A 17,696-nucleotide genomic window follows, 5' to 3' on the forward strand; every position below is an offset into this window, starting at 1 on the left:
CTCTTATAATAGTCCTATTTACATCTTATTAGCCAGACTTTGGCCACTCGGCCACATCTACCTGCACTTGGGGAACTAGGAAATGTCTTTTAGTGAGGCCTATCTCTGCCCCCAAATAAAATCAGCGTGCTGTTATTTCCCCCCCTAAATTTTTATTTAACGTTTATTCATTTTTGAGAGACAGGGAGACACAGAATCCGAAGCAGGCTCCAGGCTGTAAGCACTCAGCACAGAGTTTGATGCGGGGCTCGAACCCACAAACCATGAGACCATGACCTGAGCCGAAGTCGGACGCTTAACTGACTGAGCCCCCCAGGTGCCCCTGAGATTTGTTATTAAGGAAGAAAAGGAAACTGAATAGTGGCTGGCACCCAGCAAGGTGAGGCAGAGCTGCTAATCAGTAACCTCTCCCAGGAAGCATGGGGACATCTGGAGTGTAGGCCCCACTCTATCACCCTGCTTTGCACAAGTAGCTGTTCAGTAAATAATGGGTGAATAACTGAATGATTTGAATTCATGATTATTCTTCTTTACAACACCGGCAAATATAGACTACATCAAGCACTTATTAACAAGCTGCAGGGAAATGGCCAGACCCGAAGTGCCCCTATTTGGACTCAAAAGTTACCTTCTCACATTTGGACACTGTGTAGGCTGGCTACTTAGGCGGAATCTGAGTGAGGCTCTAATCCAAACCTATGGAATCAGAACCTACGTTTTAAACAACGTGCTGAGGTGATTCATATGCACGTTGAAATTTGGGAAGGCATGCTGTATTTGGTGTTTTTAAATAATTTTGAGCCACAGTATTATTTCTTTAAAATGTTTTCCTGTAAACCAAAGTATAGTAAAAAGAATGGTGATTTTTTTTAAATCCTCCATTTGAAGTAGTTTCATGCACATAAGAAATACATTTGACATTTATTTGGAAAGCTATAATTTACAGAATTCTTTAGAGCTTTACCATAATCCTTAAAGGCAGGCAGAGAAGATTCTATTATCCTCACCTTAAAAATCATGGAAGAACCACGACTCATTAGGGATATTTGTTTCTGCCATAATCACAGTTATGAAGAGGTAGAGTCAGGATTTGAACCTTGGTCTTCTGACTCCTGGATCCTATATACTTTCTACTCTATTTGATCCTTGTTTCTCATATAAAAGAAATGTTCAGTCAATGTTTGGCAAGTGAATGTATGCAATATATGAATAAATCAGATCTCACCAAAAATAAAAAATAAAAAAAAAAATAAAATGTTTTCCTGTACCCACATTAAGAGGGTAGGTTAGTGTGTGTGTGTGTGTGTGTGTGTGTGTGTGTGTGTGTGTGTGTGTTCCTTCTAGGACTTCTTTCCACTGGTTGGTCGGGGTAATGATTTCAACCTGCAAGAGCTATTAAAAAAAAAAAGTCCACTAATTGCTGCTTCCAATAGTTAGCAGATAAGTGAACTGAGGAGGGAAACATCAACAGTGCGGTACTTCTTTTACGGTTTTCGTTGTTACAAATGACTCAATAATTATAGAGGGTGGGATGGAGACTTCAGTGGGTTTCACAGTTGCTCAACACGCACTCCTCTGTGCCCCCGCTGGCTTTCGGCTGCCTTCCCCTGGGCCTGGAGCTGGGAGAGGCCGCTGGCAAGCTTAGAGCCAGCTGCTAGCGTGCAGAAGGTCCCCCCAGGTGACCCCTATAGACTCCTACCCCACCCATGCCTTAACCCCATTGTAACAAAAGTCAAGCAATTCATCACCCAGCAGGAACTGCTTCTATGTTAATTGCTCTCTCTGGCAGTGGGGAGAGAGATTTGCTGGGTGAGAGGCTTTAGCCCCCAGAGCTGGAGTTATTGCTTCCCGAATAAAAACTGTGGATACCTGGTCTCTTTTTGCGAAGTTTCTGGATAAATGGCTGGGCAGGAGAGTTTTGCAGGCTGTGGCATAGCTCAACCAAGTACTTATTACTGGCACTGGCAAAGGTGAGCTGGTCTGTCCTACTCCCAGTGAAAATGAAGGGCGTCCATGCTCTGTTTCTTCCGTGCTTTTTGGCAATTTCCAAACCATCGCTTTGGAAATTGGTGTCCTTAAACAGTTAACGCAGAAATCATCTTTACCACAGCCTCCTGGGAAAGAAGAAAGAGTTTTGAGTGATTCTACCTTGCTTGGTGATGTCATTCTTGTCTCCCCTCCACTCATTAGGGGGAAGCCCGTGTTCCAGCCCTGCCTGGGTTACCAATCGGGCAGCTGGTTTGAGCAGCAGCACAGCGGTTACTCCCTCTCTGGCTATGACTACGGCTGTGCAGCAGAGAGAGATGGACACAACCTTTCTGCGCGTGAGACCTCCGGACGCCCAGCTGCAAGTCTGGTCGCACCTAAGGTACCCCTCCCTGAAATGAATCCTGTGTCGTCCGTGAGCCCAGCATGGAGGTATCTTTTTCCTACCTTCACACCTCCGGATGCTCTCATTCAAATTCCCACAGCCATGGCTTTTGCTCCCCATTTCAATGCCAGGGAGGAAAAGCTGATGATTTGCCCACAATTTAAGTCATCACTGTCTTCCAAAAACAAAATTATAGGCTGATGAAGTCCGTGCTTAAATTCTAACTGCTAAATTTTAGATTACACTCATTTGATTTTACTCTTTTTAGAAAAAAAAATGTTTATTTTTGAGAGAGAGAAGAGAAACAGAGTGTGAGTTGGGGGAGGGGCAGAGAGAGAGGGAGACACAGAATCCGAAGTAGGCTCCAGGCTCTGAGCTGTGGGCACAGAGCCGGACGTGGGGCTCGAACTCATGAACTGTGAGACCATGAGCTGAGCCAAAGTCGGAGGCTTAACCCACCGAGCCACCCAGATGCCCCTTGATTTTACTCTTAAACACTTAAAATAGGACTAGAGATAGTTTTTGTTTTGTAATAGCAGAAAACATGAACATACTTTTAAGAGCTGTTCCAGGGGCATCTGTGTTAAAGTCGGTTAAAGGCCTGACTTCGGTTCAGGTCATGGTCTCACAGCTCGCGAATTAGGGGCTCTGTGCTGACAGCCCCGTGCCTGGGGCCTGCTTCAGATTCATTCTCTCTCTCTCTCTCTCTCTCTCTCTCTCTCTCTTTCTCTCTCTCTCTCTCTCTCTCTCTCTCTCTCTTTCTCTCTCTCTCTCTCCCTCCCCCCTTTCCCCACTCATACTCTGCCTCTCTCTCTCTCTCTCTCTCTCTCTCAAGATTAAATAAGCATTTTTAAAAAATTAAAAAGAACTGTTCTAATGTTTTGGTTACTAATGCGAGCTATTTCTGAAATTGCACAGATTTCTGTGTTAGAATAAGAGAAAGCTTCCCCCGTCCTTGTCCCTTTCCTCTTCCCCATTTCCTCCCCAGTTAGAAGAAACCCCTGTTCAAGGACACCCATGTCCTCTAGATTTTTCCCTTCTACTCTTGCTAAATCAGGGTGATTGGGCTTTATTTCTGTTTGCGGAGAATTGAACAAGAATGAACTTGTGTAGTACATACTGGTTTACTCCTTGCTTGCTTCTGCTGACAGGTGGCATTAGCAGATGTTCCCCTTTAATTTTTTTTTTTTTTGAATGTTTATTTTTGAGAGAGAGAGAGCGCGCACAACGCACAAGCGCACAAATGCGCGCAAGCAGGGGAGGAACAGAGAGAGAGGGACAGAGGCGCACTGATAGCACAGAGCCCGGTGGGGGTCTCGAACTCAAGAACCATGAGATTGTGATGTGAGTGGAAGTCAAGACTCAGACATTTAACCAACTGAGCCACCCCGCCTCCCCGAGACGTACCCCCTTTGAAAGAGCTTTCTTTAAAAGTTGCCCATTTGGACGAGCTGTGATATTAGCTCATCCCTTGGGGGCTAACATTTTAAATGTTCTTAGCACTTCAACAAACGTTTACTGATCTCCAAGCATTTGTCAGAGTGTTCTTTGCCTAAGAATAGATTGCCGGAAGTAGAAGGTCGGGATTAAAGGATGTAACATTGAAAATTTCGGATCGCGAATTACTCACCAAAAAGCCTGTCTACGTTTACACTTCTCATTGCTGTTGTGAGTGTGCTTGCCTCTCCGTGTGCAATTTACCAACGTGACAGGTGTGGAAGGCGTTTGCCTATCATTGAGGGCAAATACCTTTTAAGGCGTTGCCTGATGATACCTGCGTTCTGTGACCTCATCGATGTTCTTTGTCTACCTCTCTTTCTGTTAGTTATACCCCCTTTTATCTGACTGTGCAGATGCTTGCCTATTGTGGAAATTAGCACTGAGCAAAGTGTTAGTGTTCTCTCCAGTTTGCTTCCTAGTGTTCCTCATGGGATGGCCTGTACCTTAAACCCAGAGTTGGATTTAATATTTCAACCCTCAGTTTTTAGAACTTACATTTGCTTGGTATCTTCTTTTTTTCTTTTTTTCTTTTTTTTTTCCCAAACTTTCATTTTCAATTTTTCAAGTATGTTTTAGGCGTGCCTTCTTTTATATAAAATATCTTGTTATATTTCTTGTTTTTTTTTTCTTTTTAAACCCAGATCGGGTTTTACCCTGTTAGCAGATGTTTGATGTTGCATCACTTAAAAAAGAAAATTTTGCTATATTACCTGAGGTTTTAGCACATTTTTTTCTTCTACCCCTTCTCTTTTTCACTAGTTTGGGAGATAGTCTATGTGTCTTCCTGTGGTTACCCTTATCTTTAAATAGAGAAGTATAGGTTTGACTGCATTATCAACTTCAAAAATGAAAGTATTTCTTGATTTCTGCCCACTCATGAGAAAACAAAATTAACACCAAAGAAAGAAAAGACAGTAAGAAACAACACCACCAAAGGAACAAAGAAACATAAATAAATAAAAACGTTTTTAATGTTTATTTATTTATTTTGAGAGACAGAAATCAGGTGAGCAGAAGAGAAGAAGAGCTATTTATTTATTTTGAGAGCAGAAATCAGGTGTCCCTCAGAGAGAGAGGGACAGAGAGAATCCCAGGTAGGCGCTATGCTGTTAGGACAGAGCTCGACTCGGGGCTCAAATCCCCGAACCCTGAGATCATGACCCAAGCTGAAATCAAGAGTCAGATGCTTAACCCACTGAGCCACCCAGGTGCCCCATAAATAAATAAAATTTTTAAAAGAAATTAACCATTTTTTGTCTCCTTGTCCCCTCCCTCTTTCTTCTCGTTTTTGTTGATACCTGCTGGGATTTTCATCCCACTCTCCTGTCAAATTATTACCGTAACATGCAGTTTCTTTCCTTCATTCCTTCATTCCTTCATTCCTTCTTTCCTTCTTTCCTTCTTCCCTTCTTCTTTCTTCCTTTCCTTCTTTCCTTCTACCCTTTTCCTTCTTTCTTTCCTTCTTTCTTTCTTTCTTTTCTTCTTTCCTTTCTTTCTTTCCTTTTCTTTCCTTCTTTCTTTCTTTCCTTTTCTTTCCTTCTTTCTTTCTTTCCTTTTCTTCTTTCTTTCCTTCTTTCTTTTTTCTTTCTTTTCTTTCTTTCTATCCTTTTATTTCCTTCTTTCTTTTTTTTCTTTCTTTTTCTTTCCTTTTCTTTCTTTCTTTCCTTTTTTTCTTTCTTTCTTTCTTTCCTTTTCGTCCTTTCTTTCTTTCTTTCCTTTTCGTCCTTTCTTTCTTTCTTTCCTTTTCTTTCTTCCTTTTCTTTCTTTCTTTCTTTCTTTCTTTCTTTCTTTCTTTCTTTCTTTCTTCCTTTCCTTCTTTCTATCCTTTTCTTTCCTTCCTTCTTTCTTTCTCTTTCTTTCTTTCCTTTTCTTTCTTTCTTTCTTTCTTTCTTCCCTCCTTCCTTCCTTCCTTCCTTTCTTAACACACAGTGTCAAGAATTAGAAATCTATCCACTTTCGTGGCTGTGGTTAGCACACTTGTACCACCTGCCTGCTTTCCTGGCGGGAGTCCCCAGTTATGAAGCTGTTCAGCAGTATTCACAACAGTGAGGCTTTGCCGTGGGCCTCTTTTACTCCCGAGTGCCCTCGCTTTATTTTTGCCTAAGAAAGGATGACCTCTGCCAGATGTCCCAGCTCTATTGTCCATTTCCCCCTCTGGGGCACGCTGGTGTTCTTAACGCTTGTGTCTCCAGGATAAGAGGTTAGCCTCCCAAGAGCCCTGTGCGTTTTGACATTGTGTCTTTAGATCAGAGGGAGTGGATGTGTTCAAAATGATTCTCAGGTCTTTGGGCTCCTTCAGCACAATGGTCCCACACTCTCACCAGCAGAGTTAGCACTCTGCTAGCAGAACATTAGCAAAACCACTAGCGAAATTTAGTAGATGTGCCCTTCTTCAAGAACAGCAGGTACTGCCCAGGTGACCCTCACACCAGAGAGAATGCTCTGTCTCCATAGAGCACCTGCTCCCTGCATCCTGGTCAGGTGAGATCCACAGTTACCTGAGCACACGTTGCAAAGGAGGAAATGTGAGGTTACTCGGGCATTGTGTTATGAGAAAGGCCTCCTTTAAGCCCAGATTCTGGCTGTCTTAGCTGTTTCTAAACAGGAAAAAATACACCAATGGTGAGATTAAACTTATGGTAACTACATAATTTATTTTCCAAACCAGGACCTATTTCAGAGTGAAAGGGAGGGATGCTTTCTGACAGATTGAAAAGAAGAGACAGTGGCTCTTTGGTTTTCAATATAAACTTGTTCTTCTTAGCAAGGGAGGCTTCATGAAGTTCATTGGGTCCCAAGAGCTACCTGGGCTATTCCTGGATGGCTTGGTTCCTCGGAACAGCTGTACATGTTTAACAGAAACACTTCCCAGCAGGTGCCTATGGAGAGGAGTCATAGAAACTTAACCTGTCCCAGGAGAGCCAATAGGGTCTGGGCTAACCAAACAAGATTTATTTGGGGAGTGCTTCTCGAATTTACTTCTCTCATTGACTGGTTAGCTCTTCTCTACTCTCTGTTATCTGCTTAAGCACCTATTGTCCTGGTCCTTAGCTGAGCTGTGGGGTCTGGGTGTGATTAGAAGGCTCTAGGGAGAATGTGCTCGTGAAGATTTTACAAGTCATCATCTGGAAATAGGGGCAGAGGTCCAGACAGAGAGTTGGGCATTTAGTGCAGGGACCGTGGAGTCTGGATGCCAGGGTCCCTGGTGTCTAGTCCCTAGCCCAGGCCCTAGGATGCCAGTTAGTTCCAGAAGCTTCAGGGAGGCCAGAGTCCTTGGTTAGGCATGCTCCTCCTTTGTGACTTTTCATCTGTTGACTCAGATTACCTATTTCATAACTGTGGTCATTATTACTTAAAGATTCTTCAAATCAAAATTCAAAACAAATTTGATCTAAAGGGAGTTCAGTGTCTTAGATATTATTTTTGACAGAGAGTGTTTTCTTTAAAAGCATGTGTTGATAGTAAATCTTTATTTTTTTTCTTAACATACTGATTTCCTTGTAGGAAAGCACGGCTCTGGCAGAAAAGCAAGATGAAAACCCACTGGAAGGTAACGTAAACCCTGTGTTGCCATGGTTGAAAACAAAACTAATCCATTCCCAAGGTTACTCATTACTCAACTGGCTCGAAACTGAGAGATTCTACTGGAAAATTCCTACGTAGGTTGTGTAAGCCATTTTCTTCAGCAGTTCATCTGGTTTTTGGAAATTGTTTTTGTGGGAAGCTTGAGCTAAGCCACCTGTTTGGGTCTTTCTGAAGGACTAGGAAATAGGGACATTTCCAAACAACATAAAGACAATAAATTGTTTTTAAGATCAGTTTCCTCCATAAATTTAAACTTTGGGATTAGTAATGCTTTAATTTTGATTTTTAAGGGGAGAAGTAGGAGGTGATCACTGTGACTTTGGCTTCCTAACTTCCCTCAGGGTTATTGTTTCCTGGGGGACCTCACAGGCCCAGTCTGTAGGGTTAGGCAGTGCTGCTTGTAGTTCCTGATCTATTTTGAAAGAAAGAGAGTGCATGGGCACGAAATGCCCAGAGCAGGACCCTATTATTAATCGAGGAAGGGGAGAAAATGTGTGGCTTGTTTTACTTAAGTTACAGGCAAGAAAAATAGAAGAGACTCTCAGAGAGAACACCTTTGCCAGTTTCTTACCACCTGCCTGTGTTATCACATGGCCATCTGGTGGTTTCCTCCACCCCCAGGGGACCCCCAGCAGACCAACCCCCCCCCCCCCCACTGCCTCGTGACTGCATCAAAGGTGAGAACAGCTGTCTTTGTAGTCCCAGTGACTAATACAAAGTCAGCAAGTCAACAGGTGCTCAGTGTTCAAATGAAATGAAACTGATGTTTAAAAGAAATCTTTAAATGCTATGGGGGAGTTCTAGTTTTATCCAAATACATTTGATTGAAATGTGAAGAAAAGGTACGCATTCCATCTCTCAGGGGAATTTCATTCTGGTTAAAGCCTGAATCCATTCTCCCTGCCTTCTCCAGTCCTGTGGACGGTATAAAAATTACAGAGAAAGACCCACAATAAGTGTGCTTTCTGGATGCAGACCGCCTGGGTTCAAATCACCCTGACAAGCTCTGTAATTCCAGGCAAATTCCCCTCTAGGACATCAGTGCCCCATCTGTGGAATGGGATGTGAAAATGAACCTCCTACAAAGTGTGACAATAGCTCTAAACTGTTTTTAAGTGTCTTAACTTCATCTGGCAGGTAATAGCAATTTTGGTGGTTAGTATAAGCTCTTCATAGAGCGGGGGGAGTTCTGTCCAGGGCAAATGTGATTTAAACACAAATCCAACCACATAGAGAGTTTTAAATTTTCTAGTAGCCAAATTAAAAAAAAACAAAAACTAAAAACTAAAAAGGAACAGATGAAATTAATTTCAATGCTTGAAATATTTCTGTCGGCACAGAGCCTGATGCAGGGCTCGAACTCACGGACTGTGAGATTATGACCTGAGCCAAAGTCAGATGCTCAACCGACTGAGCCACCCAGGCACCCCAGGAATTTAAAAAGTGTATACCAAGTTTTTGCAATGCAGTGCATATTTACATCACCTCTCTGATAAGGACTAACCTCATTTCCAGTGCTGAATAACCACATGTGGATAGGGGCTGCTGGATTAGCTTGGTCTAGAGGTCCACCAGGCTTAGGGAAGATGTATTCGTTTGTCTTTTATGGGCTTCTTCTACCACTAGGGTCAATGTCACTGGAAGGGCCTAAATCGTTAATCTGGGGTTCATAGCTGACCACACTGTGTCTGTTTCTAGGCCACAAGTTAGAGGACAGGCAGTACTTATATGGATGTGGTCCTGACACCTTTCCTGTGACCAGGAACCTAAGTCAGGAGCCTTTTCACAAATACCTGCCCATAACGGTGAAGGAAAGAACCCTGGGGCATGACCTTAAGAAAGAGAATTTCAGAAAGCTCAGAAAAAAAAAAAAATCTAATTTTATGACCAGATGCTCTCAAAGGAAAGATAAAAAGGGAGGGGAAGCTCTAAACAATAAAAATCAGACAACACAGTCACGAATGACTCCAGGGAAGAAAAGTGGGAAGTAGCTCATGAAACTTATATGATGCTTTAGGCCTATGATGACGGTTGATAATCTTGGTTCTAAAATAAGCACAGAAGGATGTTAGTCAGCTCAGGCTGCTGTAACAAAATACCACAGACAGGGTGGCTTGAATAACAAATTTATTTTTCATAGTTCTGGACACTGAGAAGTCCAATATCAAGGCACTGGCTGCTTCAGTGCCTGGTGAGGGCTCTCTTCCTGGCTTGCAGACGGCCACCTTCCTTCTCATTATGTCCTCATATGGTGGGGGAAACATAGAACACCATCACTGGTGTCCTTTCTTATAAGGGCACTAATCCCATCAGACTAGGGCCCAACCCTTATGACCTCATCCAACCCTGATTGTCTCCCAAAGGCCTCGTGTCCAAAATGCCATCGCATTGGAAGTAAGTGTCTCAATGAATTTTAGGGGGCACAAATATTTAGTCCAGGACAGGCATACAAATACAAATGAATAGTGTGGTCCCTTATGAGTATTAGGAAGTAAAAATTATGGTCCTGAGTGAGCTAAGGCTTGCAAACATTACAGAGGAACACAGCAAGGGCTGCTTCAATTACATTCAGTACAAGGAGAGGAAAAAACGGATGGCATTCAGCACCTTGGAAACCTGACAAGTTGGAATGAATATCTAGGTCTGACGCTTTCATGGTAACTTAACACCACCTCACCATAGGGTTCCAGGTTTCAGAGAAGGAAGCCTGTGCCCCCCTCTGTTTCTGAATGGGCTGCTATAAACAATTTATTCACTTATGTCAATCTGTTAATTAAGCAAATAAAGCAACATGTTTATTGTTTCAAAGCCCCGTTCTGCGGATTTAGTCCTGGCTCGCTGGTGTCCTGTCCACCCAGGTGCTCGTGCTGGAAACTTAGGGCTCATCCTTGACCCTCCCTTTCTCTTTTGCCCCAAATTGAACCCATTTCCAAATACTGTCCATCCATCTCCAAAACATCTCTTTATCCGTCCATTTTCTCCATCTCTTCCACCACGGGGACGCTGGTTGAGCCTGGTCATGCTACTTTCCCAGCTCCCATTTGTATTTTCAAATCTTCTTGAAAGGAAACGCGCAGTTTAAAAACTCTAACGTGAAACGTCTGCAATATTTTCCTGCTGATGTTTTTATGAAACTCTCATTTCAAGCCATTTCTAATATGTGTCCTGTAACACTTTTTTTTTTTTTTCCATATGCGTTATTGGCTTCTGCAGATCCAGATCTTCATTTGAATATTGAAGAACTGAACAAGGAGTTTATGGTGAAAAGTGAGGAACTCTATGACTCTCTCATGAGTTGCCACTGGCAGCCTTTGGATACGGTTCATTCTAAAATCCCAGATGAGACCCCCAAAGAAGCATGATGCTCACTAAGCTACCCAACTGTCAGATCAATTGCATCTTGTTTTGTTGGGGTTTTTTGTTTGTTTGTTTGCTTTTGTTTTTGTTTTGCTAAGACAAAAAGAATTCTGCCAGGAATGTACTCTATGCTATATGTAAATACAAATCTCCAGGACTTAAATGTGACTGACATGATAGAATGTAATGTAAATAAACTTTACCAGCATATCCATTTCTGGAAGTGTGTTATATTAAATAAATGCCAGAAGAGGTCACATAACTATCATGGTAGAGTAAGCTGCACTGTAAGACATTTGAAAATAGGTTTGGAGCCCCTGGGTGGCTCAGTTAAGAAACTGACTCTTGAATTCAGCTCAGGTCACAGTCTCACAGTTCATGAGTTCGAGTCCCACATTGGGCTCTGCACTGACAGCGTGGAGCCTACTTAGGATTCTCTCTTCCCTCTCTCTCGCTCTCTCTCCCAAAACAAATAAACTTTTTTTTTTTAAATGACATTTGAAAATAGGTTTAATAAGAAGTGAGCCTGACCTGAACTGGTTGGGGCATTGGTGGATAGATGTGTAAATGGGTAAAGAGTGTGGAATCACATAATCTGGCTTGATGGCAATTGATGGCCAGAAGTTAGCAGGAGAATGATTATGCTTGAAAATTTGGGGGTCGCTCTGTAATTGAAGCTCAGTTTGGTGGGGCAATATATATTATGACATGCAGAAGTTGGTGACATTTGATTCAGAAGATCTAGATTTAGAAGAAGATAAGTGAGTGAAAGATAAAGCGAAAGCATCAGCATAAATGCATATGGTGAACAGTCTCCCGTCCTGTGGCTGGAATAGTCCAGACTGCCGCTGCTTTCCTTCTGCTGGTCACTATTAATCCTGTGAAAGGATAAACATCCAGCCCAAGCACGAGGATGTCTTTACATTCTCTAATACCAAGTGGAACGAGGGTAACTTGGGAGGTAGCAAATGCTGGGTCGTGGGGCAGAGAAAGCAAGAACGGCCCGATACCTCCGTTGGAGATGAACGGATTCTTCCGAATTTTCAAATTAGCAATGATGGGGACAAAGTGTAGCGTGAGCAGCAAAGGACCCCTCTCGTGATTGTAACCAGACAGTGGCAAAGGGAGTGTGAAAAGCAACGATTGCTGCCAATTGGAACAAATTCCAACCTCAAAAAGGGGCAGGAGCTCTAATTCTAAAAGAAAGAGGAACAAAAAGCTCTTCACAGAGCGTCAACATTGTTTACCAGAGGTATCGGTAAATGGTATTACCAATGGTATTGTTTACCATTGTATTTACCAGAGGTTGGTGTAGTTAGATGCGTCTACTAAAGTTCTGGGTAAACAGTGATCATCAGTCACTGGTTGGTGTGGTCAGACCTGTTCAGTCCTTCTGCTGAGGGTTAACAGTCAGTCATCTAACTGGTTGTGATAACCCCCATTGGGCCTATTTTGTGGATCAGTGTGGGCCATAGGTAATCAACAGTGGACTTTGCAGTTCTGTTTGTGGTTTCATGTCCAAGCAGACGAGCCCCTGAGAGCAAGGGTAGGCGATATTTCCGTGCTGCAAGTAGAGAGATAAGAAAACCGAAGATGGAAACTTGTGCTCCATTCTTAGAGATGACTGCTTGGAAAAATGTCTTAATTTCTGGTGCTGCTGTGTTTTGCTCTAGGAAGAACAAGAAAACCAGGGGGCCGGTGGGATGGAATCCCCAGTGTCTGATGAGGCAAGGTTAGGATTGTGTGGACCTACGGACCCTTGCCTCTCATTAAGTAGCCTTCATGGAGATGGGGACTGGGAAGATTAGGCTCCTTCTTGTGGTGCAAGAGGGAGGAGGTGCTGAGAGCTGACTAGGGGGTGGGCATCTGGCGGTATACACTGATCGTTGTGGGGTGCTTTGAGACCCAATGGAATGCTTCGGCTTTCCCTGAGTGAACTCCGTTAGGGTTTCAGCAGCAGAAGCCACAGCCCAACAGGAGTCCCGTAGTTACTGAGATGTGATCTGTCTTCAAAACCTGAGGGAGAGGGGATGTGACTGGCCTCACTACCTCCTTTCTCCACTGTACCTTCTATAAACAGGCTTCAGCCTCAAGAATCTGCATGTTGTACAGTCGGCACTTGGTTTTGTCAGTCACCTTATCTTTTCTAGGAAATCTTTTTCTGACTCAAATCTTGGGATTCTGGTGATGTCTTTCCTGTCCTTGGTGACCCTTCCTTTTGATCACAACTGATGAGTGTTCTATCCCTGGGCTCCAATGCAGCCTAAGCCACAGTACCTGCCTCAGCTGATTGGCCAGAGTGATCTCACGACCCTGTTCAATCCATCAGACCTTTCCTCGAATTTTTGAAGACACTCAGTCCTTCTCTGGTGGTGAAGCTAGGAGAGATGGGGCCCAGGAGCTGCTGTAGCAATGTCTCCTCCTGTGGGATACGGTGAATTTACAGAGAGAAGCAGATAGAAGGGCTAGCAGGAGAGAGTCAGGTGCTGTGTATTCTCTCACTTTTCTTTTTTGCACACTATTGTTTTCAGGAATCCCTACATTTCCGACGCAATTCCCTTGTTGGTTCAGCTTCCTTCATTGCAACCCAAAGTGTCTGAATTTAATCAAGTTCTTAATTTGGTCATCCCATGGGGGCAGGTTAGAAAGACTTGGGTGGCGCTCTCTATTTCCATTCTGCTAGTTAACAACCTCCCAGGACACATGTTCTGTCTACATTTTTCTCAGGGTGTGTTCATCCACTTCCTGTACCAGAAGCCCACACATATGTTTGCAGCACAGACCTTTCTTTCGAGCTTCACATTAAGTGCATCTTACCGCTTACTTGATTATTCACCTCGTGTGCCGACAGGCGTGCTGAAATGACCAGATGTGTAAAGGATTGTTCTTTTACCCATGTTAAGAAACATCACATTCAATCAAACGGTGCTTACACTCATGCACTTCCCATGGAGGGATTTAGACATGGGAGAGGGGAGATGGATGGCTTCGTGAATTTACTGCTGTTACTGGAGGGTAAGTTTCGGGCTTTCAGCTCTAGAGAAAGGTAGAGACTGGGGTTACGGGGTGGCAAAGCTCCCACCCGCTCTAGTGAAGATCTGGCCCAGGTTGGGGGGTGGGAACTGACCTCTCTGCAGTGGCTGCCCTCACAGGTGCTGGAACAGAACACTTTTTGCAACAGGTTTAATTTTCTTCTTTTTTTTGGGGGGGGCGGTAAAATACACATAACATAAAATTTACTGTCATACCCATTTTTAACTGTGCAATTAGGTGATATTAAGTACACTCACCTTGACACACTACCATTACCACCATTGGTCTCCAGAACTCTTTTCAACCTGCAAAACTTAAAACTCAGTACGTCAATACTACGTCCACAATTCTTGCTTCTCCACTCCTGGCAACCACCATTCTACTTTGTGTCTCTATGGATTTGCCTATTCTGGCTATTTCATATAAATGGAATCATATAATACGTGACCTTTTGTATCTGGCTTATTTTCCTTAGCATAATGCCCTCGAGGTTCATCCACGTTGCTGCAAATGGCAAGAACTCATCCTTTTTTATGGCTGTGCAATATTCCATTGTGCGTATACACCACAGTTTGTTTCTTCCTTCATCCATCAGTGGACGTTCTTGGTTTGCTTCCACCTTTCAGCCATTGCAAATACTGCTGATATGAATGTCCCAGGTTTTGAAGGCAAAGCAGTGTCTGGGAATTACATTCTCTTATGACGGCACCTGGGAGAAATAGGCCTGAGCTCCGAGTAATAGGGCTCTTGGCCATCAGTGTCCTCAGCTCACTAGCACACTCCCCAAGTGCCATCTGGCCATGGAAGGACCCAGAGGATCACCACCTCAAGGGCCGGTTCCACTGTCTTCTTTCTTCCTGGTGACCAATTCTTCTGCTAAGAAGTAAGACCAATTTTCACAAAGCTCTCAAAATTCTCCTAGGAACTTTCTCCTAGGATAACAAGGCTCTTGGCCTATACTTCTTTTTTAAATTTTTTTTTTATGTTTATTTATTTCTGAGACAGAGAGAGACAGAGCATGAGTGGGGAAGGGGCAGAGAGAGAGGGAGACACAGAATCGGAAGCAGGCTCCAGGCTCTGAGCTGTCAGCACAGAGCCCGACGTGGGCTCGAACCCACGCCCCGTGAGATTATGCCCTGAGCCCAGGTCAGACGCTCGACCGACTGAGCCACCCAGGTGCCCCATCTTGGCCTGTACTTCTATGACTATCCAGTCACCTAGTGATTTTTGACACAACCAGAAAGATCTGCTTTGCTTTACGATGACTTTCTATCCATGTATGAAATAGTTGGACCCTCCTCTCATGAAGATGGGGAAAGGAACCCAATTTTATCTCCTTCATTGGGACAACCCACAAAATACATAGTGACTTTGGTTAAATGGGTTAGATTTATAGTTAAACACTAGGAAGAAGCCACTTGTGACTAGGTACCAAGTGCAGAAGATTGAAATTTGTTGTAATGTTATCTGCCTTGGGAGTGACCTTGAGGATATTGTTACTGCAAGTTCACAGGCTGGCCACAGGTCTGCAATGTGTCGTAGGCAAGATCTATGATGAAAATAGAGCACATATTCCAAAATGAGAGTTACTGTTTCTAATTGTAATATAGTAAAACCTTGGTTTGCGAGCATAATTCATTCGGGAAACATGCTTGTAATCTAAAGCACTTGTATATCAAAGCGAATTTCAAGAACCATTGTGATCATGTGACACCCGGCATCACGTACTACTCATATGGCAAGACATCGCTCATTTATCAAGTTAAAATTTGTTAGAAATGTTTGTCTTGCAGAGTGCTCACAGAACAAGTTACTCACAATTCAAGGTTTTACTGTATATTATTATTTGTAGCATGTTCTTTAAGAAACAAAACAGATGCGGGGCACCTGGGTGGTTCAGTCAGTTGGGCGTCCAACTTCGGCCTAAGTCATGATCTCGCGGTTCGTGGGTTTGAGCCCCACGTCGGGCTCTATGCTGACAGCTCGGAGCCTGGAGCCTGCTTCGGATTCTGTGTCTCCTTCTGTCTCTGCCCCTCCCCTGCTAATGCTCTGTATCTGTCTCTGAAAAAATAAATAAACGTTAAAAAATTAAAAAAAAAAAGAAACAAAACAGATGAACCTAGGGAAAGGGAAAGAAAAAATAAGATAAAAAGAGAGAGGGAAGAAAACCATAAGAGGCTCTTAAATACAGAGAAAAAACTGAGGGTTGCTGGAGGGGAGGTTCGTGGGGGGATGGGCTAAATGGGTGGTGGGCATTAAGGAGGGCACTTGCTGGGCTGAGCACTGGGTGTTATACGTAAGCGATGAGTCACTAGGTTCTACTCCTGAAACCAATGCTACACTGTATGTTAACCAACTGGAATTTAAAGAAATACATTTTTGAAAAAGTAGCTCATAATTTGGGAGCAAATACCAATCTGGCTCCACTGGGACTTCAACTTGATTTAGGGCTCTCTCTTGAATCCTCACTTCTAGGCATTCCTATGGATATGACTCCAATCCAAACTTGTTAGCAAACTTGCTAGAAGATTTACAGATCCACTTTAAGTCACCAGGTCCATAGACACTCATATCTTGGTAACAGTGACCATGCATGAACACAAAATCAAGACACACGCAGTAAAATGATAACCAAAACAAAAACATCTTACATTTCTGAAAAAGAAGGCCTTTTAGATTCTTTGGACTCGCTAAAATGAGTAAATTTATTATACAAGATCTGCTTTTTCTTCATTTTCAATGAACAGGTCATTGCAAGTGAATCTATCAACTGCATTTGTTTGCGTGAGCAGCAGGGGTGAATCTCAAATAGAATTCTGTGGAGAACGGAAGTTTCAAATTGAGAAGTCGCAGAAATTTATAGCACTAATTTATTCAATAAACACCTATTACTATACATTACACTTTAGATTTGCAAGATGAATCAGGCATCTGATCATACCTGGAAAGGCTCATCAGCTGAGGAAACTTCCCAAACGGCTAAAATATAAGATGAAATGTAATGCATGCCCCAGAGATGTACAGAGTGCTGTGGGAGTTCTAATGGGATCAAGGTGTAGAAATAAATCTCGATGGGAGGTAGTCGATCTTATTTCATTTTCTATTGTCTCAGATTGTACCTTAGTTTCAACTAACCATCTTTGTATAGTTCAGGAAGCAAGGGTTTGGGTGATTCGATGTTCATTGTGAGGGGACTTCCTTAAAGTTATCAGTGGCTTTGTGGCCCCTACGACCGTGCTTTATGACGGCACAATAGTTATGCTGTGTGTACAGTTGGAAGTTTTGGAAGTGAAGGGCTTCCCTTCTCCCAGTGGATCTGAGGTCATTACATCCTTTCCAAAGAAGCTACTCTTCTTCTTGTAGTCCCTTCTTGTCAAGTACCTCCTCTGTCCAAGGTAGAACTTTGGAAGAACTTTAGAAGCCATACATTGCTCTCTTCCTCCCCACAACTGTCTGCCTTGACAGAAACCCAGGGTATCCCAGAGGTGATGCTGCTAGCCCCTTGGGAAGTCTGATCTCAAAATGTCCTGTGCTCCTCTAGCCTTTTTTCATCTCTCTTACTCCTTTAGCTGCCATCCTACCCTGCGGTGAAACTCACCTGAAGGGCTCCCAGGTTCTGACCACACAATGGCAGGCGGAGATAGTCCAGAGTTGGGAGGCATGGGGCTCAGATGCTCTTGTCCCTTGTCAAAGGACTCTAACGAGAAGGTAGGGAAGCACTGGAAGCAGAGGCATGCCATGCTTGGATTTGGGGCTTTTAAAAAGACTCTGGCAACAGCGTAAAGGAAGAATTTAAAGGCTAAAGATGGCTTCGCCTGACAACCAAGTGGGGAATTCACGGGCCCAACAG

The 17,696-nt window shown here is 43.3% G+C and overlaps 1 protein-coding gene and 1 long non-coding RNA gene across 2 annotated transcripts in view; one reads left to right on the plus strand and one right to left on the minus strand.

Moving 5' to 3' along the window:
• Positions 1–17,696, minus strand: part of LOC128777718 (uncharacterized) — a 57,254-nt gene that overhangs the window by 18,801 nt on the left and 20,757 nt on the right. The gene's annotated exons all lie outside the window — the stretch shown is intronic.
• Positions 1,825–11,027, plus strand: CUNH6orf52 (chromosome unknown C6orf52 homolog). The gene is made up of 4 exons (XM_019420017.2): positions 1,825–1,970; positions 2,191–2,368; positions 7,376–7,421; positions 10,670–11,027. Exons 1-4 carry the CDS (start codon positions 1,900–1,902, stop codon positions 10,816–10,818), a joined length of 444 nt encoding a protein of 147 aa, XP_019275562.2. The 5' UTR covers positions 1,825–1,899; the 3' UTR covers positions 10,819–11,027.

The sequence above is a fragment of the Panthera pardus genome, unplaced genomic scaffold (genome assembly GCF_024362965.1).
Source record: "Panthera pardus isolate Hobbes unplaced genomic scaffold, ASM2436296v1 HiC_scaffold_17, whole genome shotgun sequence".
Taxonomy (NCBI): Eukaryota; Metazoa; Chordata; class Mammalia; order Carnivora; family Felidae; genus Panthera; species Panthera pardus.

Bases quoted from the DNA above. Each gene is read 5' to 3' on its own strand.
- CUNH6orf52 (XM_019420017.2), top strand. From the start codon at position 1,900: ATGGCTGGGCAGGAGAGTTTTGCAGGCTGTGGCATAGCTCAACCAAGT. The intron at 1,971-2,190 runs GTGAGCTGGTCT...TCCACTCATTAG, and splicing joins TATTACTGGCACTGGCAAAG to GGGGAAGCCCGTGTTCCAGC. The intron at 7,422-10,669 runs GTAACGTAAACC...TGGCTTCTGCAG, and splicing joins AGATGAAAACCCACTGGAAG to ATCCAGATCTTCATTTGAAT.